This window comes from Tympanuchus pallidicinctus, unplaced genomic scaffold (genome assembly GCF_026119805.1).
Source record: "Tympanuchus pallidicinctus isolate F22 unplaced genomic scaffold, pur_lepc_1.0 scaffold5, whole genome shotgun sequence".
Taxonomy (NCBI): Eukaryota; Metazoa; Chordata; class Aves; order Galliformes; family Phasianidae; genus Tympanuchus; species Tympanuchus pallidicinctus.
In genome coordinates this window covers 34515500-34541585 of record NW_026294769.1, presented here as the reverse complement: position 1 = coordinate 34541585, position 26086 = coordinate 34515500, and the positions used below count along the sequence as shown (strand labels likewise).

The following is a 26086-nucleotide window of genomic DNA, read 5'->3' as shown; positions in this document are numbered from 1 at the left end:
TGCAGCACTTCTTTACAGTGAGGTGACGGAGCACTGGAACAGGCTGCCCAGGGAGGTGGTGGAGTCTCCTTCTCTGGAGATGTTCAAGACCTGCCTGGATGCCTACCTGTGCGACCTGCTGTAGGGAACCTGCTTTGGCAGGGGGTTGGACTCGATGATCTCTGGAGGTCCCTTCCAACCCCTGCAATTCTGTGATTCTGTGTGATTTGTGAGGAGGGGTTTAGGAAAACATTTTAAATCTCATTTCTTTTGGAGAAAACGCTCCTCAGTTTGCCTGCATATTCCATTGTGTCCTTCTGTGTTTAGTACATTTTACAGTAGGCTCTTTTGTCCACTCTGAGCAAGATGAATGTTATAAATTATATTAATTTCTGTTTGACATGAAAGTGCATCAACACTAAAACACTCGATTTCCTGGCATCCTGATTTTGATGATGAGAGCATTCATTTCTTCCAGGGCAACTCTTAAGTACTGTTTTTTTCATGCTATTAGTAGGGAGTAGGTAGAACACTGACTACCTGCAGCATAGATCTGAGATCAATCCGGGAGTGAGAGCCAGAGGTGGGGTTGGAAGCGAGCACACCTGCTGTATAACACAGTCCAGAACTGGGTGCCCAGGCTAAAATGGGGCTCCTTGGCCCAGGGCAGCTGTACTGGTGGAGACCTCAAGCTGGTCAGTGCCAGTAAAAGAATGTGCATGTCTTAGGGTCAGACAGAAACTGACTCACAAATGGATGCAACTGGGCACAAGCAGTCGGGCCTTAACCCACCGCCCCTTAGAGGTGGTGGGTTAGCCATCTTAGAGGATCTGAAAGTCTCCTTTGGGGCAAAATAGTATTTCTTTCTGGAGCTTTCTGGCAACTCTGCCGTGGTTTTATCCCATCAGGGACTGTTCATCATTTCCTCCATGAGGAGATTTTGTTGTGTGAAGTGTCACATATGAATGTTTCATCCTGAAACTATTACGATGTGACGAGATGTCATTCCCCAGTAATATATGTCGGGCTCTACTTTAGAAACCATAAATCCAGGCCCGAGTAGGTATACAGCATATTCTGTTGGGAAACAGCCGTCACTGAGGTAACACTGCATAACTCACCACAGTGGACAAAAAGTGTTGCATGATAAGCTGTGTGACACCAGGCCAGGAGAGTCCTAGAGAGGACCCGGGTGGGCAGTGGGTTGGCATGTGAGTAGGGGATAACAAAGCAAGAGGAGCTGTTCATGGCTCCTAAAACTGTCATTTCCAGTGTTCCCATAGGATGTTCCCATAGGATTGTATATTAAATCCCACTGCTCTGCTTCATGACAAATTGGGTGTATTCATTCAGATGAGCTTCTCAAGCACTGCATCAGCAGCTCAGCTGAAAGGAGTTATTTCCATTAGGGATGAGAATGGGGAAGCACTGCAGAGCGTACATAGGTTTGCTGTGCACAGTGAGGATTGTGCAAGGACTTTGGTACTGGTGCTGATGTGCAGATGCAGGATTTTCCTACTTGATCAAGACAGTGTTGATCCAAATGGGCAGCCTTATTTTTATTGTTCAAATGAAATGCAAATATGCGCTTGCAGCTTTCAAAATATATGGGTAAAACTTGCTCTTGCAAATACTCAAATATGTATGCTCCTGAAAACCCAGTTAAGCTTTCTGCTATAGGGTGAATTTTACTCATGGAAGTAGACAAGTCTGTACTTAGAACTTGCATCTCAGTAACTTTAAAACAATTTATTTTGAGGAGAACTGTGCATGCCAGCTGTTCCTGATGCTACATTTGCCTAGTCTGGTGCTTCAACATGGGTTTAAATGTCTTCTTGTAGATGCTCACATAAGAAAAAATTTGTCTATCAAAACAATTAAAGTGGGAACCCTGCTGAAGAAGCCTGTCTCATGTTATTCTAAAGAATGTATCAAAATAATAACTCCTGACATTTAAATGAAAAATATTTTCATTGATGTGGAATACATTCAGAACATGAAATATCTTCATTAGTATGAAATATCTTCTGCTATGTTGTGAATTGTTCCAGGAACCTGCATCTGCTCAGATCACTTTTTCTTTAGTACTTATGTAAATACTTCCAACTGAAGGTAGATTTTAAACTTAGGTTTTCATTTTACCTCCGTTCCCTGCAATCTCAGTTAAGTAGAGGCTTTGTCCTGGATGAACTCTTCTGGCCTCTGCCCATTGTATCTGTAATGGTTTGAATGGAGTTAATGCAGAACTAGCGTGGATATGAAGAAGTTGGGAGATGTCTAGCAGAGCTGGTGGAGCTCTCTGTGGTATAGCTGGACCATAGATATTCTAGGTGGTTGCCCTAGGAGGTGACTGAGGCACAGTGCTTTAGCCTCACGTCATATGATTTCTGCTCTTGATGACTGCTGTTGGATTGGATGTCCCAAGCTGACTCTACTGAGTTAAGCTCAGGCTCCAGACTGGCACTGACGTGTTACTGGGAAAAATGCATAACAACTATTTGCTTGAATTTGAGATGACAAAGTGCAGTTTGACTGCAGATATGTTAACAGAGGTGTTTGCCTTTTACTCTTCATTGTTGTCCTCTTTTAACATTTTTTTCATTATTTTTTGAGCTGAAAATACCAGTGGGTGAGAACCTGATGCCTTCAAAAGTCAGTTCAACGAGGCTAGAATTTCGTAGTTATTGTGATCAGTCTTTCCCCACAGTTATTAAATAACTAACAGTTGAAGTGAACAATTCGCAGAGGAATTCTAGCATTTATTTATATAACCTCTTGGTGAGTAATAGGAAGTAACATGCAGTAGAAATGTATGGTCTTCATGCAAATGATTTATGAACCAAAGAAAAGGCAAACAATATTACTTGCTCTCCTTACAGCAAGTAATTTAACCAACTGTCCTCTGGCTAACATTTCTGGGAGCAGATTGGAAACGAAATGTTATGTTTCTGCTATGAGCAAATCACATTTTCCTGCAGTGAGTTTGCAGGTGCCTTCTGTATGGGAATGGAACATGTTCTCACATTACTCTGCCCTCTGGAGAGATGGGGAAAGACTCAGTTTTCAAGCAGCATTTGTTGAATATTATGCATCCAACAAGTTAGGCAGCTAATATTGTGGAAGGTCATTATTGCCTCCTTATATTTTCTGGTAATGATATCCTGGTCCTGGAAGCACTCTCTTCTCTTACATCATCTGCACAGTTCATTAGAGATGATAACCATGACTTTTCAGTGTGTGCTGAGTCTTGAAAGGGCTATGCTCAAGCTATGCAGCATCTTAGGAAGAGATTTCTTAGCTTTCATCACAGTACCTCCTATATCCCAAGCAGCTGAATGTTTCAGGGTTGTGAAAAATCTATGGATTTTTTTTTTTTTTTTAATCTTTGAATAGAAGAATCCAATGCAGTTTCTGTGAGTTTTTAGCAGAGCAGGGGCATGGTTGTGGGCTGTATCACAACTTTCAGATCACCTGGGACCTGAGCTTATCTTTCTATCTGTCTTTAGACATGTCATCATTCCTGTTCTCCCTTTTTCTCTGCTGGTTAGTTTCGAAGTGAGGAATCAGTGTCCCTTGGATAATGTATTGAGAACAACCAGATATCATTTCCTAAATGTAGAAAGGCTGCTCTGAAAGTAATGCCTCCTCTTTTATTGTGTTGACCTGTAACACTAGAGGTTGGTGGTATGGCAATAGAGATTGAACCTTCCCACCAATATTCTGCTACATGTTGTTGCCATGTGACAGATGGCAGCAGAGGGGCAGTCTGACAGAACAGCATCAGACATGGAAGTGCTTGTGAAGGAAAGATGTGTCATTGAATTGGCAAAAAATGGCATCCTTTGACAATCATCAGTGCACATTGAAAGTTTATGGAGGCCAACAAGTGGATGTGAGCACAATGAAGGGTGGGAGGTGCATTTCAGCAGTGGTGACAGCATTGTTGAAGACAAACCTCGTTCCAGATAGCTATGCATGTCAAAAAATGAAGAGCATCTCAGTCAGCTCATCCATGTGAATCAAGCAGATTGCAGTCAAGGAACTGCGTACAGAGCTGAATACCAGCTTCAGTACATTGGAAACAATTGCGTTGATGTTAGAATATTGCAGAGTTTGTGCCAGGTAGGTCCTATGACTGCTCACAAAAGAACAAAGAAGGAACACCATATGCAAGTTTTTCAGGACCTCTTGAACCAATCCAAGGCTGAAATTGGCAGTTTCCTGGATCACATTGTTACTGATTAGGAGATGTCATCACTGTGAGCTGGAGTCAAAACAGCAGCCCATGAAGTGGTGACATGTGAATTCACCATTCAAGACATAGCCCTCAGTGGGTAAAGTAATGTGCACTGTCTTTGGGGATAGGAAAGAGGTGATCCTTCTGGATTTCCTGGAGCGCAGACCAACCATCAGCTCTGACAACTACCCTGTGGTGCTGACTAAGCCGAAGGCTCAAACTTCCAGAGTCCATCCAGAGATGAAGGCAACCTTTCTCTTGAATGCAGTGATGCTAGGCCCCATACCAGTTTGAAGATCACGAAGCACATTGCCAATCTTGACTGGACTGTCCTACCACACCCAGTGTGTAGTTCAGACTTGGCATCTTCTGACTTCCATCTGTTTGGGCTGGTGAAATATGAATGGCATGGGCAGCAATTTCCTAGCAACAACACTGTCATAGCAGCTATAGAACAGTGGGTCACCTCCACTGATGCAGACTTGTATGAGCTGGCATGCAGAGTCTTGTTCATTGCTGGCAAAAATGCGTAGCTTGTGATGGTGACAATGCTGAAAAATGGTATTTTTATAGCTGAATATTTGCTCCGTCAAATACAGTTACTGCACTCCTTGTATATGTTGTCGTTTCCATGGAACTAAACAGGAGGCACTACTTTCGGAGCAACCTATGTGCAATTTTTGGTAGAAACGAAATAAAACTGGATAAGGCAAGCAGCACACATTATTGTGTGTGGGCTACGTGAGAGATATGATTCAAATTCTCACCATTCAAAAGTTGGAGGTGCCTTTGGAGCATGTTGGCATCTGGCTGACCATAGCTGTTATGATTGAGAGGGTTTTGATTCATGAGCATTATTTTCATCTCTTCTGCCTTCTGGATCATTCTTAAGTGTAGATCAGTGGTTAATTTCAACCTGGAAAGTGTTTCCTGTTGCATATATGTACATGAAAAAATCCTTCCCACCTTAAGGAGGGTCTAAATTGCAGGAGAGAAGGGCTGGTTGGGGCACTGTCTTATCTAGGACTACTTGGACTTGTTTCTTCTCTTGGTCTGAGAGTGCACAAAACTACCAGAGTTTTGGAAAGTGTGTGAGGGGTGAGGGCTTAGGAGATGTGTGTTCTGCTTGCTACTTCTAATCCATTTACGCCTGTCTCAAGTCGTTCCCTGGCACCTATCACCTTGGTAGCTGAGCATGTTTCTCAGGCGACCATGGCTTTTTTTTTTCATCTTTTCATCTGTTTAATAGCCTTATCTTCTTCTTGTAAAATCTTACTTTAATAAAGTTGAGAATTCTCACACAGGATTATAAACATGTGTTATTAAATTTTAAATCTGTTTTGAAAGTGCCTCTATCCTACTCCCTCCAAGTAAAGTGACCTTTTTAAATGGAGGGAAGTGGGTTTAGATGACAGTCATGATAAATGCGGTCATGTTCACTCAATAAAATAAGGCCCAGTGCATTTGAGGATAAATCAGTGAAATGTACAGCCCCACCTGTCTGTCTCCATCATTCATTTCCACTGTCACTTTCACAGTGGCTGATGGATCACAGTTGCTGTAAAATTAGACAGCCTTTAATCTCATTTCATCCTGATTAGCTTCTCCTTACCCTTTCCCTCTAACTCACTGACTGACACGCTAAAAACTCACACTGGGCTCTGTTTGAGCACGGCGTACAAACTTCTCTTCAAATACCCTTTCTGCGGGGCAGGCAGGTGTTCCACTGGCTGGAAATGGAAAAAAGGAGAGAATGTGATTTTCACACGATTAAAGCAAAACAGCAGACAAAGGCTTATGCAGAAATAATGGAAGCAGCAGTCTGGGCAGTGTGTGTGAAGGGCCAAATTCTTCCTGTTACATCCTGGCAAGTTCAGGGAGTTTGTGAAGATCTGCCACTACCAGAAACTGAATTAGAAAGATCACTAGCATGTAATTTTGACTGTATCTATGAAAGTTAGCTCCTGTACAGATGTGTGTTCATAAGGAATTATAGCTTATGACAGAAGTTTTCAGGCGCTTTCCTTTTATAGCAGTCTTGTTAATTGCCCTAGTTTCAATTTCAGTGTGCAATTCATGATTGTGAGGGACCCTGGAAATGATCAGGGAGAAAGGCTGTGATGTTGATGATTTCCCCATTTCAGTGCAAAAACTCCCTCAGGTGCTGACAGCATTGCCCAGATACCATCCTCCTGTCCTGGGAATGCTTCTCTGGGGCTTTTCTGTGAGCTGCAGATGTTAGTTCAGGTCATTTGGGCCCAATCCCCCAACAGTGGGAACGTTGCCATTGAGTAAAGTGGGAGCTGGGATTAAGCCCTTAGTTTTTGAGGTTTAATTATCATCGTAAGTGTGGAAGTCTTATTGCATAGTTTATATGCATGGAAACAGCAGAAGAGCTTAAAATATAATTTCTTCCTCTGCTGGCCCTGTTTGTGTCAATATGGAGGATAAATAAAGTATTTTCAAAAAATGGAAATACACCACACGAAAAATATGCATGTGTGCTGTCTGTACACATGTCTTTGATGAATACTATTCTTCAGTCAGATTGACTGAAGGAAGAGCCTGACTCAACCTCTGTCTTGGACCTGATTTGAAAATACTGTAGCACACTGGGATAGGTAGGAACTAAAGACCCTGCAGACTGGTCTTGGGGAACCTCTTCTTGAGAGGAGTGATCCGAGAGGCATCGACTTCTTGTGGGAAGTCAGATTCATTCTTTAGTAAAAGCTTCCACAAAATCCTGGGAAGTTCAGTGGGTTTGAGAGATTTTAAGATGGGAAAATGTTTGAGATTAATGAGTGGGAAAAGCACGGTATGGGTACTAAGAAAATAAAAATCTCTGTCATTCTTTATCCCACTGTGGGAATCTATAGGTAGTATAAATTCTTTGGCATTGCCTAGTATAGGATTACATTCCAGCTTTGTTAAGTTTGCATGTAACAAATAACAACAGTTAATGATCTTCCATTGTATTTAGCTGCCCAATTTAAGAATTGCTTCACTTACATGACTTTTAAGAGTGCAGTCTATGAAAATGATATTTGACCTTTACTAAAAACGAACCTTACATTTTCATCATTGCCTTGGCAAAAACTTCAGGAAGAAGCTTAAATGAGCCCCCTTGATCTTTAAGAGCATGTGTCCTAAATAACAAAGCTGTGCTCATTTCTTATTATTTTTATTTGCATGTGCTGTACTGCACAAATGCACTCTGAGAAAAATAAAAGATAATAAAACAAATGAAATGAGAGATAGATCAACCAAAATAATCCAAGTGTGAGATAGGCTGCCTTTTTTTTTTTTTTTTTTTTTTTTTTTTTTGGCATTGGCAAAAGAGCACAAAGTAAGAGCTGGCCCTGAGTCATATTGATTTCCCACTGCACTGGTTTCCTAAGTGCTCTGTTGATCCGTGTCAAGCAATAAGTTCCCTGCCTGTACATGCACATCACCTCCCCATTTGTCCTCACCTAGATTTAAGGTACCCATATGATGAGCTGAACAAGGACATCATTTTTCCTACTGGTGTCACTGGGCCAAAAGTACAATATGTGGTATGATAACTAATGCTGCCTAAGTTTCATTTACCATATAGAATCACTGGTGCTGTATGCCACAGCACAATAATATATGCATATTATGTATAGATAAGCCCTTATTTTTGTGTTTTAATACTTACAATGGAAAATGTAAGTTGAAAAAAAATAGAATATTGTGACTGTGTTTGGTCTGCAGTAATTCCAGTGTCTCCAAAAAGAAAGGATGCCGCAAACCTAATGCCACAGTTTTGATGTTTGTTAACAAAGGGCTTCCTGATTAGATGAATAGGAAATGTGTGATTGTGCTGCTAATGACATTGTACAGGAAATTAAGCGTATACATTTGGAAAAGGCATTAAATCAGCAGGACCTTAATTTAAAAACTTAAAACTGTATGGAAATGCAGCTTGTTCATTGCTGTGTAATAGAAAGCTACTGAACACACTGACTCTTCTTGTGGAAACATTACCAACAGAACAAAGCTGGGCTGAGGTTTTTATAATGTTTCCTAGCATACCAGGATCCCTAACATCTGCTTATTCCAGGAAAATATCAGACAACTTCACTCATTTCAAGATTCATTTTAGAGCAGCATATATATGTGGGGGAAGAGGGTGGGGGTGAGGAACCAAAGGGCCAGCATTCCTGCTTTATTCAATTATCTACAAGATCAAATAATGTGAAGTTACTAATAAGCATCTGCTTCTGCTATTAATTCATCAGACATACATGCTTGGGGTGGATGCCTTCTGCTATTATACAAGTTACATAAATTATATACAAATTCCATCATGGTGTTGTATTTTGTACCTTTGGAAGTTTTTATGGAACCCATGCCCCGAGCTGATAAAGAACTCTCTTTTTGCTTGCAGTTATGCCATATAACAGTGCGCATCATTGCGTCGTGGAAGTGGAAAACTTCTTGTTTGTACTCGGAGGAGAAGACCAATGGAACCCAAATGGTATGTACACTGTATTAAAAGACACGGGCAGCATCTGCCTTCCTGTGTCTGTCTGTCTGTCAGGTCAGCTGATGTGGTCATTACTAAGTTATTTTGAGGACCTGTAGCCAAATTATTGAGCTACCAAAGGCTACTTTCAGATACTGATGTAATAAATATCTGGTTCTTCAGCATTAGCATCTCTGTCATTCATCAGCTCCCACGTCCCTCGAGAAATGCCACAGGCAGCAGAACAGACTCTTTCAAGTGCATGCACCAGGCAGCAGCTGTTAAGAATTTTAACCTTCATTTCCAGTCTCCTTCCAGTCATAATATAATAATGCAATTGCAGTAGATGAATGCTTCCTTTCTATTGTCAAACCAGATACTCGCAGCTAAAGTTGTTAATGTGTTAATTATCTAGACTGAGATTCTTAAACTGGGCTCTTTTTTAGTCTTGTGCAAGAGCTTCTCATATAGATTATCTGCTGCTACCTTATTTGATTTGATTACTTCATAAATTTACTGCAAAGAGAAATTAAACAATTTAACAGGCTTCTGAGCAAAGCAAAAGGAGAGTACCATGCCTTGCAAAATTCACAAAGTAGTCAAGACATTGTTAAAAAGCTTGCACATGAAGAAAGAGTTGTAGTTGTAGCAGCCTGTGTAACAGAGATAATTATGACTGAGAAACCATAAAACAGCTTGCAGGTACACATTTTTACTTTAAAACACCAGAGGATCCAGCTGAAATTACATATACTGCATATATTTTATTGTGAATGCCCCATTTCAGCATCTGCACTAAACCAAATTATAGAAAATTGTTACATCTGTTCACTTCCTAAAACCTGAGACAAACAATCCAGTCCACCCTAGAAACATATTTCCGGTGTAGTTAAAATATCACTAAGTCTTTTGGGAGAAGAGCCCTTCAGTTCTGCAGTTTGAATCTCCTTTGTGTTATGCTATATTATGCAGGAAGTACAGGGGCATAATTAATGGTAATTATTATTAGGAGTATCAGCCACAGCCAACAACTGAGGGCCCCTGTTGTGCTTGGTGGTAAGCAGATAACATAAGGCAGACCTTGTACCAGTCAGTTTTTAATTAAATAGCCATGTCATATGAAGGACGAAAGAAAAGATGAATAATTGTACAGAATTTAAAGATGTGGAAACTGAGTCACAAGCTAATAGAGAGTTGTTAGAAGAAGTGAACGTCCTGTGACTGAGACAGGACTTGAACACGTGGTTTGTGACATAGATAGCACTCAAATTCTAAGGCTGCCTAGATCATTTCCTGAGCTGAAGGCACGTGCAGCAGACATCCAACAGCTTCCTTGATCAGTGAGAATCAGAGCTGTGATTTGTCTGTAGTGAAGTTACAGTGAAGGAAGTGGGAACATTATTGATGCTGATCTCTTTACAAACGTACCCCAAGCGAAATGGATCCTATTTGTCTCAAAAAGTAGACCTAAAAATCATAATTTACATTCAGAGATATTTTTGGACTAGTTCTTTTTTGAAACCGATTTGCTCAAAGTATGCAGCTACACGAGAACTGCTCACACATACTCACTTTTGCATAAAGACCTTTCACTGCTATCCTCATAGAACAGAAGGGTCTTCAAATGAACCTAACTTGAGCTTTCCTGCCAGTGCATTTCAAGGATTCCAATACAAATGGAAAGGTGCCAAGTGTTGTTTCAGTGGATAGTGGCAATGGAAGGAGCATTATGCATTTCTTTAGGCACTGTGCCAATTCTTGGGAAGCAAGATGTACCCCAAGGAGTGACCATGCACATTCTGTGCTGCTCCTCTGACTTCCTGACAACCTAGGGAGCGTGGTGATATTTCTTCTCATTTTTTACATCCTCCTATGGCATCACCTTTCCGGTCACAAGGGATCTTTGCTTGAGTAAACGTTGATGAGAGCAGGTTGCAGAGCAATGGCATGGATTTAGGACAAACATTTGTAACCTTCAGAGCCCTTCACCTTTTGGCATGGGTGCAGAAAACTTGCTGTACAGAGCACAGCAGCATCTGCCTCCTTTTCTCTCATTATCTCAATTTACTAGTCCTGATTTCTGTTTACTTCTCACAGTTTCTGCATTCTGACAAGTGCTTCATGGCATGTGCAACCCTATTGACTGATGAGCAAGACAAAAATAATAGATACAGTTGTCTTTGAAACTGAATTCCAAAATTAAATTGGAATGAAACCATTTATACCAGGCAGCTTAAGGAGGTTATCAAATCCTTTTCCTGCCATCACAGGCATCATATAGTCCCATTTTGTAAATTTTCTAAGCTCCATTTGAAAAGCAGTTGGATTTTTAGCTTTCTCTACTCCTGTTGGAAAGCTGTTACAGAATCCAATTGCTCTCAATGACTAGGAGCCTTATTCTAATTTCCAGTAAAATGTATTCTTTGACTGTCTAAATCACCTTGTTCTCGTGCCAGAGTTGGCCTTTAGCTTAATAGCTTTTCCCCTCCTGGAGATTTGTTCCTCTGATGTATTACAGGCAGCGTTCCTCTTCCCTTTCAGCTTTTGTTTTGCTGGGTGCAACAAGCCAAGTTCTGCTGGAGTTTATCTCCTGCCATAAGATAAACATCTTGTTCTTCTTGTCATTCTTGTGGATCTTCTTTGTGCCCCTTCCAGTTTGATTTCATCTTCTTTCCTATGAAGTGACCAGATCTGTATCCTGCATCCCACTCTATTCCCAATAAAATCTCATTCTACTTCGTGCTGCACAATCTTCTACATATGTGGGATTTATACCGAATATGTGCATGACACAGTATGTTAAGAGGCCAAGGTCTCCAGATCAGAGCTTTGTAAGACATGAGTGAAAAAGCTGCCATATGGCCAATGACTTCTGAAGTCCCAAGCAACTCTGAAAGACGCGGTAAGAGCAGAAACCTCCTCACAGGACTTGAAACTTGTGATCAATACTTACCTTGTATTGTAATCCCGCTTTCATAGTAGAAGTAGATGAATGCATGTCCTAAACAGTGAGACCGAGCTGGTCAGATCCTGCTATGTTACTCTTCATTGAATTTGTAACTCTCAATATCTATTCTTCTAAATTGTCATTGTAGACTAAAGGAATTCAGATAGGGACCAAGAGCAAAGTCTGCCTTTTCTAAACCCGGTGGAAGAATCCCATTTTTCTTTAGCTTATGGGGCTCTCACCCTATACTCTGAGATGCATTTGAGCAGTGCTCAGCATGCAGCAAGTTTGGTCCTCAGTAGGCACCATGCTGGATTTGGAACATGATACATGGCGAGAGAATGAGTTTGCTTCCAGATAGAGTACTCAATGCTTTCTTTATCTGTAATCTTGTAGAACGTGATCTTAAATGATTATGAAACCAGATTCTAGCTGTATAATTTTTCTTCTCATCAGTCTCCTGATGATCTATTTGCATATGCTGAACTAAGAGTAGAATGCAGCAAGTAAAGTGAACCAGTCCTACAGAGGCTTTTCCAATGCAAAAATATTCACCTTGTAGAATACCCAGTGACCATTTATAGAACTGTGACATACGCAGTTGGGTTATTCTGCTGTCCTTTGAAGCCTCTAATTCAATTTTTTAGTCACACTTACATAAACAAAGGTTTCTTTTTCAAAGGTCCTCATCTGTTGAAGTCTCAGGTGTTACAAGAAATTGCCGTACACTCTCTTGCTTCAGTTTTCTCGCTGTGATGTCAATCTGCATGTAAAATAAAATGAAATCTTAGTATCGTGAAGACATGCATACAGTTCTTGGGTTTGACAGCAAGGATAAGCTAGTTAGCCAGCGTATGTTGCTCATGTTTCACATTTTTGCTAACACATCTGGATGAGATTCTAAGAGTATATTCCCCCTTCGATGCACATGTGTAACTCCTAACTTAACACTGAAAGTACATGGTAGAATAAGCCATCTAGTGCAAATACTGCATACCCCATGCTGATGGCTTATGAGCCTTCTAGTTATTTGCTCACTGTTTTTTACTGTGTTCCACATAAAGGTGAAGAGAAAGAAACGCACGTGTTCTCCCTATGATATTTTACCTGACACAAAACACTCTAACCATAAAATGCTATAGGGATATTCTCTTTTGGGCAGTAATTTTGTATAGTGCTGTGATTTACTGTGGCTGTGAAAGTACCACAGCATCTATAAGTAAATTTAAATACATGTTTTCAAGATCTTATTACAGAGAGCAAGAATAATCTCTATCCACTTTTACTGCTAACAATTGCTAATTCAAACCTTGTAGTGCCCCATTTGTTGAATTATTACTGTACACATCGTGTAATCATACATTGTTGTAAACGGGGTAACCCTTCATAAAAGCTGGCAACTTGTGAAATATACGTAATTTATAATACAATCATGATGTTAAATACATGAAACAAACAGCTGAGTGTCAAAATAATCTATCTTCACAGGGAAGCACAGCACAAACTTTGTTAGCCGATACGATCCCAGGTTTAACAGCTGGATACAACTTCCACCCATGCAAGAGAGGTAAAAACCTACATGTTTTTCAATGTATGTTTTATCATCCTAAGAACAGCAGAAGTTTGTCTTAGTGTGGGGATATAAGGATGCCTACTTTACAAATTCTGAGATAAAACTGCAGCGTGCAGTTGCTTCCCATTTGTCTCCTAATTTTTTTAAACATTCCAGATTCAAAACTCCACATGCCAAACCCTGCAGTGCTAACTCGTGCAAAATAACCATGAACTTTGTGCAATTACTGGTTGTCCGAGTGCAGTCTGAAGGGTTTTGCTGAAGTCTCTGTAGTATCCTGTCATGTTACCTGACTGAAGTGTTATGATGAGTTTGCAGTAAACAAGCAGTAATTATAGACAGATATCGTACAGAGAGCTGAAACCTTCATATGTTGACCACATCCCGTCTCACCACACCAGCCATGGAGATCTCTCCTCAACATGACTTATCTTGTCAGAAGACTCAGAATCCTGGGTGGTCTTTGAATGAAGTTGCTGTCAGCCAATGCATATTAGAGTAGCATACATTTTAATCCTGCTGTGTACCGAAGAGCAGAGCTGCGTGTGGACTTGAGCAAGGGCGTGTAAAGATGGCATAGACTTAACTCTGGATCCCAAATCCTAACCTAACAGGAAAAAAGTCCCCTAAACCTGATCTGAATTATGTGTGTTTCATAGGAAGAATATCAAAGGCAGAAGATCACAAGTAATCATGTTTTTATGAAAAACTATTCCAAAGACCATCCATCTTTCAGATGAGCACCCGTCTTTTCATAGAACCACTGTACAAGATATCCCACATCACTCTCCTGGGACGCTCTCCGTATTTCCTATGCCATCAGTATTACCATTTTTCAGTTGTCCACAGTGTTCAGGTGACTGGCTCTCTGAGTATCTGCAAACAAAGTCCCAAGGAGCTCATGTGGCTGGCTGAAGGGTTGGGTTTGTTTGACAAAGGTCAGAAAGCAGGTAGGTGATTGAAGGTTGGAGAGCAAAGAAAGGAGTTCTTTCACCTCCGCAGTGGGCAGTTGTGTGGTACTGGTAAATGTGGTTGGTAATTCCAGGTGCTGAATACAACTTGTGTCATATCCTGCAGGGTGCTGCCACCTTTATCCAAGATTTAGAAAGTCTGCTGAGCTTGATGGTTGCTTAGCAGCTGCCCAGCAGTAAACTGCAACATGTTAGTGTCTTAAGAGACATACGATCTATAAGGGTTTAGGTTGGGAGGGACCTTGAAGACCATCCAGTTCCAGCCCCTCTGCCGGAGTCAGGAACACTTCTCACTGCATCAGGCTGCCCAGAGCCCCATCCAGCCTGTCCCTGAACGCTTCCTGGGATGGGGTTTGGCACATTACAGTTTTAATTAAAGGTAACGACCTACTCATACATAGTTCCTTCAGCTGCGGACTGTACTTTGTCATCTCTTCTATTCAGGATACATAGGATGTAGATTTGTCCGTTATTTTTCTATAAAGACTCCTTGGCATAGGGGCTGTTGTTGGAAAACAGTGATTTTCAAGTTTCTGAAATGCTTTTAAAAGTTAATTTGCTTATCATTAATGACTTTCTCGGAGTTGTTACAGCCTTTAGAGGTAGGGCCTGGCCCTGACAGTTTTTAGGTCATACAAACTACAGGGATCTTTTATGCAGTCTCTTTCCCAGCTCCTTAGTCAGATAAAGTTCTCATTAAAGTCAATAGGCTACTTTTCTCCCTCTAGGAGTACAGGGTCACGCCCTGTATCTGCTGTTATAATGCAGGCACCTTGACAAGACAGACTGTTTAATGGGTTCTTCTGAGTCATTATGGTCCATCAAGTCAAAACCCACTTAGGAATTTTAGTCTGAGAATAATTGGCTGGATAGACTCCTTTGAAATGACTGCCAGGTAAATGTGGGTCTCATTCACAGGCAGTACATTCTCAAGTTGAAAATCTGTATGAAATATTTGATGAGTAAACTTTTATTTCATATACTAAAATCCATATCTGATTGATTTTACTGTTTGAGCTATAAAGAAAAATCTAATCCCTGTATGGATTCAGAGCCGTCAGCGTGTTTTGCTTTAACGCCACGTTTGGCTTCTTTTCATTTGCAGCATATCTCAAAAATAGTTGCTTTTGAAAAGTGTGCAGTGTTTTCAGGTGTGTGTTGCTGAGAAAAGCAGCAAATGAGTCATCAGTTATTGAAATACTGATTGGCCCAAGCATGCAATGAGAGTGGGATACAGTTTGGAGAGCAGTCTGGTTACACTAACAAGTTTAATGGAGAACCAATCTCTGAACTTGTAGAGTGAGTTGCAACTGAGCACCTCTATCCAGTGCTGTTCCAGCCTACCAAATCAGCCTAGAGCAGGACAGGGCAGGGGTGGAGAAAATTTATAACTTTCTGTTCTTCTTACATTCCAATTAAAGTTTTTATTTAAAAAGACTGTATTCTGCCAGGGCACGGAGAAGCAAGCACAAGTGGATCTGATCCAGGCTGCCTTCTCTAATTAAGCTGAGTGGAGTGATAAAAGAAACTGCAAAAAAAACCAACCAAACAAACAAGAAAAAGACAGAAAATAATTTTATGTTTTATTTTAGCCTCTGACTTCAATAATAGCATTAACCTTTGTTAAAATGGCTTTTGCTTTTTAAAAGCAAACCAAACACTCTAACAGCAACCATGTAGTAAGATCCAGATTCTGTTGTGAATGTTCTGTCCTGTTCTGTTGATCACTCACAGTTTTATACCTCAGACCGTTATTTTGTGTTCCAGAGCATGGATTCATTTTTGGTAGAAACTAGAAGGAAGTGTTAGAAATGTTTCCCTTTTTGTGCATTATGAGAAAAGTTACTTAGGTTGCTTATTGAGGGAGAGGGTTGGAAGGAAAAGCATTTCAGAGACCAGAAAATGTCAGACACTTGCAAGCTCTGAAGAAAATCCCCAAATAATTGTCTTATTGTCCATATTCACATTCTAAGGTGCATTCCAGCTACTTAATTAGAGTGGGTAGTCTCTTCCCAGTTTTGTAGGAAAAGTTGTCTTTTGAAGACTGCTGCATTATGTTTTAATCTGAATTTACAGCAATTTAAATAGCCTTCCCATAACAGCACATCCCTCGTGTGCTCTATTACTGAGAAGTTAAAAACCTTAACATATCAGTGGCAGGAGCTACTGGGTAAATAAATATTCACCTCCAAGCAGAAGAGTGAAGCATGCTGATGCTCTCATTTTTGCTCCTTATAGTGACACTGTGTGGATGAAACCAGGAGTACACCTACAGAGGGATGTTCACAAAATCTCAGTTGTAACAGTAGTGCCTACCAGTAATACCTACCCCTTTGTTGAATTTGAACTGAAAAAATAATAATAATAAAAAAGAGAGAGAATCCGCTATTCCTATATAATACTATATACCCACTAATTGCAGTAGAGTTTGGTTTTGAAAATTCATTCTGTTGCACTTTTTATTAGGTTTGTTACTGAAAATCTGACTAAAATATGTCAAGAACTGCAAGAGCAGATTGTTCATGGTTTGTCAAAGGAGATGGCTAAGGACAGATTGATGGGCACAAGAGCACTCCAAGTATGGATGCTGGTAGCGCTGCAGGTTTTTGCCAACAACAGCAGGGCCAGAGGAGATGTGAGCTCTAGCTGAGCATTTCTCAGCACATTTCACAGCACATGCCTGTGTAGGATGTCTAACTGGATGTGACCTCTGTAGCTTTTCCTGCTCCCTGGGGGGGAATGCGGGCTGTCTTGCCTGTCATATGCTCTCAGGAAGCATATAGGCACTTGGTTTCCTCTAACGCTTTTACCCGCTGTCAAATTAGAGTGAAATCAGCCAGCAGGTTTTTGGTGAGGAGACAACATTCAGACAGACATGGATACACGTACAGTGTAATCAAATAAGCTTTGTTTCCATAGAAAATCGGGCTAAAAACATAGATGCACAATTTGCTGCCCGACCATGCAGAGCAATACATGCCATCAGCTTCTATCTACCCATTGACAGATAAATTAAATGGTCTTATTTAATTCGTCAGTGTAGTTGGAGGCACTTAGCGACATTCACTTCCTCCTGTTTGCATCCTTCCTTTCTCTAGGCATATTCTTGAGGAAGTACTCAGAAGCCAGAGAGCACCATGTTAGCTACAGAGGTAGGCTTGTGACCCAGCCTGGCCTGACTGCAAGGCTCTGGGCTCACACAAAGTGAAAGGGTGGTGAGGCACTGACACAAGCTGCCTAGAGAAGCTGTGGGTTCTCCATCTCTGGAGGTGCTCAAGGTCAGGTTGAATGGGGTCCAGGGTGGCCTAGGCTGGTGGGATGTGTCCGTCTATGGCAAAGCTGGAACTGGCTGTGCTTTAAGGTGCCTTCCAACCCAAGCCATTCTATGACTCTGACTTGTTTAGTCCAGGTTCTGGTTTGGAACCAACATTTGCTCAAATTCTGTGTTCAGTTTGGGGCTCCTCACTATGAGAAGGATGCAGAGTTGCTTGAGCGTGTGCAGAGAAGAACAAAGCTGCTGAGAGGACAAGAAAACAAGAATTACGAGGAGGGGCTGGGGGAGTTGGATTTGTTTAGTCTGGAGAAGAGGAGGCTGAAGTGAGACCTCATTATTCCCACAGCTATCTGAAACGAGGCTGCAGCAGGGAGGATGTCCATCTCTTTTCTCAGGTGACAAGTGATAGGAAGGAAACATCCTCAAGTTGCAATACAAGTTTCATGGTCATTACATTGTGTATCAGGAAGAATTTCTTCATGGAAAGGGTGGTTGGGCATTGGAATAGGATGACCAGGGAAGTGATGGAGTCTCCATCCCTGGAGGTGTTTAAGAAATAGGTAGGTGGAGTGCTAAGTGACGTGGTTTAGAGGTGGACTTGGTAATATTAGGTTATGGTTGGATTTGGTGATTTTAAGGATTGTTTCCAACCTTAATGCTTCTATGATTCAAATCTAGTTTTTGTGCTGTGCTTTTTTTTTTGCCATTTTTTCTCATATCATTGTAACTTAGAATTAGAGGCCTCTACCCTGGCAAAACTACCTACCACTGAATAATCAGGGGAGCGTTCCCTGACCATTGCTTACACCAAGTAGGGTCTCACAAAATGATCTTCTGCTCTATTTTTCCTTCAGTAACAGACACCATTAACTTTAGAGTCACGAGAAAGACAAGCTAATATATGTCTAGTAGTCATAACCAGAAAAAAATAATTATTTCCCTGCATACCTGAGTTGCATGCAAAACCAAACAGGTGGCTAAAACTTTTCTCAGAGTTAGCTGGATGGAGCCAGACCTTTTTTGAGTTTAAAGGGTAGAAATGTAACACTGTGCCCAGGTTAAGGAAAGTTGTTCTATTTGCAATACTGCAGAAAGAAGAAAAAAATTATAATTGAAGAAAAATTTTGATGATGTGGTTCTCTTAGTAAATTGGGAACAATGACCCTTGAAGGACCATAAAGAAAGTGAATGTCAAGATAATTTATTATTGTTACATTATCTACCTCATTTTTCACTGTGTCTTACTGAGTTGTTATATCTCTTACAAGGTATTGCCCCGAACATTAATGAGCACCTTTTTATCTTTTACGGGTGTGAAAAAGCAACAAACAGCTTTAAAAAAAAAGGAATTTTCTGTCAGACTTATGTGTGCTTAATTGTTTTGACACCAAAAATAATGTGTAAGGTATTCATTTGACGTAGAATGTGTGTTTGATTAGCAAAGTCTTTAGGATAAATGCAAGCATGAGAAGCTTCTGGGCACTTCAGAAAGTATCATTTGGAATAGCAGCTATCTTTGTTGAGGGCGTCAGCTGGATTTTAAAGAGGGAGTGGCTCATTGGTTGTTGGCTCATGTTGTTTTCTTTTGCCCTGTCCTCCAGGAGAGCCAGCTTCTATGCCTGCCGCCTGGACAAGAACTTATATGTAATTGGTGGAAGAAATGAAACTGGCTATTTGTCCAGTGTGGAGTGCTACAACCTGGAGACAAATGAGTGGCGTTACGTGTCTTCCTTACCACAACCTTTGGCAGCCCATGCAGGAGCCGTTCACAATGGCAAGATATACATTTCAGGCCAGTATCTTTTACAGTTCCCACTATAGAAATATTTTTATATATATATATATACATATATAAGTTGAGATACATACATCTACATCTACATCTACATCTAATATTTATATATATATATATATATGTATAAGTTGAGATAGATACATCTACATCTACACCTATATATATATATATATATATACATATATATATATATACATATACATATATACATAAGAAGATATTAAAAAAAACAAAACCCAGGGCTAAATTCCTGCTGGAGAACAGCATCTTTATTTACAATAATCAACAGAGGTGCATTTATTTTGCAGGAGGTGTTCACAATGGAGAATATGTCCCCTGGCTGTACTGCTATGACCCTGTGATGGACGTCTGGGCCCGAAAACAGGACATGAACACAAAACGAGCCATCCACGCTTTGGCTGTAATGAATGACCGACTGTATGCCATTGGAGGAAACCATTTGAAAGGTCGCATTTCTAACAGTGAAAAAGCATTTCAGTGTCACCCATCTCCTGATAAAGAGTATTTTTGTTAGACAGTCATTGTTAAATGCATTAAAATACAGGCAACACAATTTAACAGGACACTTGAGCCAGCAATTTTAAAAACATTTTATGCAAATTATTTTAAAATTATAACAGTACATTAAATATATGAGTAATGAATCTTTTAGATAATAAAAATGGGAGCTTCCATTACTCAAAGGCACGGACAATTTGTCATTACCAAGAATTCAATGAAACAAACAGATTATTCTTTGACCCGAAAGTACCAGCAATATTTTCCTCTGTAAATCATTTTCCAAATTGTGCAGTTAGAGAGAGCTTTATTCAGAGCAACATACAAAAAACAAGCTCCAGATTTAATGAGAGAAAAAAAACTCAGCCATTAAATATTAGGACTAAGCTCTTTAGATCCCTTTTTAGTATTAAATATAGCTTGTTAATTATGATTCGTTTTAGAGATCTCTTGTTTTCATCTTCTGAAAAGATTTCATGTTAAGCTAACTACTGCTTGGGCACCTGGTACTTTTGTCTTAATACTCACATGCCGTAACTATTACTGTTAAAGTAGAGAGATTCTGTTATTCTGTTTAATCCAACCACTCAAACAAAAAACACAGCTCCTATTCATTGTTCTCTGAAAATATTTGACAGTATAATCACTTTATTTTTTTCCTTTTGCTTTCTTACTTAAGGAAAAGAAACAACTAGGAAAAAAAAAACCAACAAAAACAGCAAAAGAGAAAATTAAAAGAGAAAATTGTAATGCAAAAGGAATAGTAGGAATGGTGATGTTAACAGACAGTGATACCATGCCATGTGCCTGAATGACTCTGGCACCCAAGTCCCAGTGAGACTGTGACATCTCATGCCGCTTTTCAAGATCTGAATGTCCATACAGAGAACAAAGTCTACGTAGTTTCCCATTAAGAGTACTGGGGCACAATCCCTTGCAGCTGGGCTGATGTGCCTCTGTTCCCCACACTCAGTTATAATGGGTCTTTGTGGGCTGAACTTCAAAAAGTAACAGGGGTAAAATCTGCCAACATCTGCAAAATTTGTAGAGGTTGCAGAGCACCACAGTGTTGGTTTTGTTTCCTACTCAGTTAACCTATTTAACACATCCCAGACCTCCAATAGGTATAACACTTACCTTGATTTGCACAAGCTTGAATTGTTTCCATCTCCCTTCTTCACCCAGTTTCATCTCTGGGAAGACAAGCATTGCATTTTTGCCTCTTTAGCTGCTGCCCTGCATTGCTGCCCTTCGAATTGCTTGCTGTTTGTTGTGAGAGGCAGTTAACATGTAGACTTTTGGAAAAGGTCTCTGGAAGGAGGGCCATTCAGGAATATGTCTTCTTCTGTAAAGTGAAGCAAAGAGGAGGAAGCGGGCTGAAGTGCAGATGAAATGTAGTAAGTTCTCCACTGGGTCAGAACTGCAAGGCTCTGATAGCTCCGTGGCCAAGCACTTCTTTTTAAGGCCGGATTGGCATGCCTCTGTCAGCAGTGCATTTGCTGCAACACAGCTAGGTGTGTATATGCTGCAGTTTATTACAGAGCTCTCTGACAGATTCTGGCACACAGCAGTGGCCTTTCTATGGCTCCTAGAAAACATTGACAGAAAAATCATTTCATTACAGCTATTTGTTCCCTCCTGCAAGAAACTTCATTTTGAAATATCAATAACACCAGATGCCCTTTTCCAGAAAATCAGACTTCTCTTTTCTACTTTGCCTTGATGGAGAACATAGCAATGTCAAGTAAAGCATCCTAACAGGTTAAGAAGACCATAATCTTTTTTCAATACCCTGATTAAAAAAAAAAAAAAAAGGTTGTTTGAGCTAGGGAAATGTCTAAGTACTACAGCAGGAACCTGGACACTTGGGTTCTATGTCTGCATTCAGCTCACTTATTTGTTACTGAGCATCACTGCTTGAGAGTCTTGAGATGTATCTGCCCTTTGGTGATTACAAAGCAGCTGTTGCTTGGAGCCATTTTCTCTCTCAGACATGGAAGAGTGGCACTGCAGTTCTTTTGGTGACATTTCTGTTGCCTTGAAGATGTTGTCACATCACAGATACGTGCTTAGGGTACACCTTAAAACAACTTGCAACTGATCCTGAATACTATGTTGTTCTTGGACCAAGTGGCATCAACTGTCTAAGCTCCACCTTCACTTGGGAGACATTGATTCCTGAGCAAAACTTAACCTGTTGATTTTTCAGTAGTTTATATCTGCTGACCTTTGGGAAAGACTGCCTGGATAGTCTTTTCCTACATGCTCAAACGTGCATTAGCACTGATGGATGAGGAGGAATATTGCTTGAATTTGCTTTGTTCATTTTTATTGAGTGTGCTTGTGATTTGTAGAAGACTGTGGAACTAATGGTAAAAGCTTTTAACAGATTCATTTGAACTGAAGTAATGGGATATTATCATTATAGAAGATGGCTTAGGTGTATATGGTAATATTTTCTGGAAGAAAATTGGATAGTGATATTGTAACAATGCAATTGCAACTATAAGTTAATATATTTAACAGTAAAAATATATATATCTAAAATAGTATGCCGTAATTCATGTTCTTCTTTCTCAATGCTGCTACTCAGGTTTCTCCCACCTCGATGTAATGCTTGTGGAATGCTATGACCCTAAAGGTGACCAGTGGAATATCCTCCAGACTCCCATTCTGGAGGGCCGCAGTGGTCCTGGCTGTGCAGTCCTTGATGACAGTATTTACCTTGTAGGAGGATACAGCTGGAGCATGGTGCGTACTTGCTTTCTGCAGTGATCTTTCATTCCTGCTGAGCTATTGCACCCAGAGTGTATATTTGTCACAAGGGACATAGAAAAAGAAAGGGCTGAAGAACAGGCTGCCTAGAGAAATTGTGGATTCCCCATGCCTGGAGGTGTTGAAGGCAAGGTTGGATGGGGCCCTGGGCAGCCTGGTCTAGTTCCTGACTAGTGGTTGGCAACCCTACTTGCAGAAAGAAGTTGGGAGTAGATGATCTTTTAGATCCCTTCCAGCCCAAAACATTCTATAATTCTGTGGAAGTAGCTGCAGAGACAAGTTTTGGTTTGGTTTTCAACTTGTGGAGAACATGTAGTGCCTTTTTACCTCTGTGCTTTTCTATTTCAATGAATTATTACCAAATTATACTCACTGATAAGTAGTAATATAAAAATAAGATGTAATTTGGTAGGGATTGAATGCCTCTAGCTCTGCTTATAAGGAGCTTTGTAAAGGAGCCTGGTTTTCAGAAGCTGGATGCTCTGCCTGTAGGAAAACCAAACCTTCCTAAGGGTTCTTAAGTTAAGGCCCAAAACTGTGAATCACTTTTGAAAAAAGAAATAGCTTTGCATCTTTAATGCTCCCAGATAACTTGGACTTCACCTAGGACACTTTCAGTACAACTTTTGGTTCTGTTTCAGGGCGCCTACAAATCTTCTACTATTTGCTATAGCCCTGAGAAGGGGACTTGGACAGAGCTAGAAGGAGATGTTGCTGAGCCACTTGCAGGTCCTGCTTGTTCCACTGTGATATTGCCAGCCTGTGTGCCGTACAACAAATGATAGTGGAGGAGCACTGACACGGACACTGATTGCATTTGGGAAAATAATGACGGGTGACGTAAATATTTTCTTAGAACAGGATTCCTGTTAAACAAATCTACTGTAATTGACCCTTTATTCCATATTTACGCTTTAGGAGCAAACTAAAAGAGAACAAAAAGAAAGCGTTGTCCCATCTCAGATAGAAGCCAGTGTCTTATGAAGCAAGTAGCTAAAACACACCGAACATTACATGCTGACAGACTGCCATTTCAGACTGATTTTAACTTTTTCCTGCTGCAGAAAGATTCCTCACGTCAACTCTAACTTTAAAAGTATGAAGGCTAAATGTTCAGACACAGCCTGAAGAGACAAGATCAGTATTGTGCATTGTATCTACCTGCATGTGATCTGTGTTGAAGTCATGAGGATGTTGTTTTCATGAATGCTTCAGAATTCAGATAGTGAAAAGCTCACTCTGCATTGCAGAATTGTCTCCTCCTGAAATCCTAACCTACAGCTACTACACATGCTCTGCAAGCAACACAGGATCAGAAGATTATAGAAGGTAAAGAAATGTCGTTCAGTTTTTGCACAGCTTGTCATCAAATACACTCTGCCTTCAAAGACCCCATGTGTAAGTGTTGTGGAAACCAAGACTACACTGAAACCCATGCTTTACAGAGCACTTCTTTCAGTAGCCAATTTGGGGATTAGGGTCAAATTCTCCTTGTCACACTTGTGTAAAGTCAGAGTTGTTTCACTGAAATCACATGGAATGACGACTTTCATGTTAGTATAGCAGAAATTCAGTCCTACACCTTAAATTCTGGGTTCATAAAGTAAGTTATTTCCATAACCAAGTAACAAAGCACCAGAACCCTTCCTTACTTTTTCTCACCCCCCCATTAGGAGCACATGTGCTAGTTGCTTCCAAAGACAACAAGACTGCATTTAACTGTAAATGTATTACTTTGGACTATTAAATGATTGCACACAATTTTAGAGGGGGACTGCTGAGTAGTTAAAATACTCCCATGTGACTGGTCTTAAATGAAAGATTTGTATTAATGATCCAAAGCAACATGAGGCTGGACTTTCCACTGCCTTGTAGCTCGTGTAATCATTTACACAATGCAAAGCAAGTTCAGAGTGCTTTATTTCAGACTCGCTTTATGAACTTTTAGTTGCTTGCACAAATCAGACTGTCCATGTTTTTAAGCTTATGTCTTTCTGTCCTGGCATTGCAGAAGCAGTGACAAAATCTGAAGTCTGGTATTTAAAATAATCATCTACACCTCAGCAAAATATATGCGGAATTCTTCTATTGTGGTTTACTGATGCTACATCCATTACTCTCAAGACCATCTTCCTCACTGATATAAAGTGATATTGCTCCACTGAAGCCAGTGTGCTTTGATGTGCTTCTGGCTCGTGTCAGATAAGAATCTGGCCTTTAATTTGCTTAGTTTTAACTGGCTGCACCAAGTAAGAGGCAAAGCAATCTCACATGCTGCATTTTCAAGCTTGTGCATATCTTTCATGATAGGTTGTAATGCTAATGCATTAAGCAAGGAGCAGATGACTGCTGGAGGTTGGTTTCTACTGCAGAGGCAATAGACGTGAGGAGGAACTCATTATTTGCTTTGCAAAATAGAAAGAGGACGAATGTATTCAGAAATTACACCATATATTGAAGCTTGAGAGCAATATAAATAATGGAGAGCAAATACTGCGGGACTGTTTCTTTCTGGCATCAGTCCAGTTTTATTGCAGTACAACTCCTGCAGAATTACACAGATGTAAAATTGGAGTAATGCAGTGAAGACTGATAAGCATACACATGCAATAAACCAGTTGATGAAGTAGCTGCATGCCTGGAAAATGTTTAAACAAAATAATTATCTGAAGATGCTAATATTTGAATGTGTCGTTGGGGAATTTTCCAGTGAGCATCACTAAGGAACTCGTAAAGGTGGAGTGTATATCCTGAAATCTCAATCCATTTCTACTATATAGTGCAATCTTAGTTGGTTTTGTATTTATTTATATTGTTCAGATCCAAGGGATCCCTTGTAAAATATATTTGGTGCAATCATGACTTTTTTTTTCCTGTTGAAAGTATATAAATATAAATATATATTAAAAGGAAACTGTCAAGATACTAAGCGAGGAAACTTAGAACAACATTTAAGATCACGCTAAGGTCTGCCACTAAACACTGACTGTCACTTGTCTCTACTGAAATGCACCATCTTAAAGGACATTTGTTGTCCTTTTAAGTGGTTCTTTTTTTTATCAAGATAATTTAAAGATTTAAGAGGTCTCTATGTAAATCTTTCTATCCTTCAGGAAGGCATGACCAAGGAAAGTGCTAACTGAATAAGTCACAAAAAGAATGTAAATTTTGTACAGTATTAGACTGTGTAAATGAAGCTTGCTCGTAGGGGGAAAACTTTAAATAAAACTTTATGTACTAATTCAACTGTCTGCCATATTCCTACTTATAAAGTGTATGTATAAATAATAACTACATTAAATTCTTTGGAACTTTTTTATCATGTAGATGTGTAAACTTCCTTTATTTTGTGGCCATACGTAACAGTCTTGTTGCCTCCAAGTGCCGTTGCTCAGTGTTTCTAAATGGCATCGTGACAATACAGAGAAGCAGCACCTTCCCCCAAGCGCAGTGCTTGGCCTCAACACGGAGCAGAGGCAAGGCAGACCTGGCCCCTTGGTTTGGAGCAAGTGAGAGCTGTGCTGGGG

At 40.2% G+C, this 26086-nt stretch overlaps 1 protein-coding gene and 1 long non-coding RNA gene across 2 annotated transcripts in view; both read left to right on the top strand.

Moving 5' to 3' along the window:
- Positions 1-25885, top strand: part of KLHL14 (kelch like family member 14) — a 62358-nt gene extending 36473 nt beyond the window's left edge. Inside the window, exons 4-9 of the mRNA XM_052703937.1 lie at positions 8628-8717; positions 13141-13219; positions 19072-19262; positions 19574-19732; positions 22378-22535; positions 23201-25885. Of these exons, the coding sequence (XP_052559897.1) occupies positions 8628-8717; positions 13141-13219; positions 19072-19262; positions 19574-19732; positions 22378-22535; positions 23201-23341 (818 nt within the window). The 3' untranslated portion in view covers positions 23342-25885. The remainder of the gene's footprint in view (positions 1-8627; positions 8718-13140; positions 13220-19071; positions 19263-19573; positions 19733-22377; positions 22536-23200) is intronic.
- On the top strand, positions 13226-16338 carry LOC128091045 (uncharacterized). The gene is made up of 2 exons (XR_008211201.1): positions 13226-15946; positions 16125-16338. It is a non-coding gene; the product is annotated as an uncharacterized LOC128091045 (long non-coding RNA).
- Positions 25886-26086: the final 201 nt, after the last annotated feature.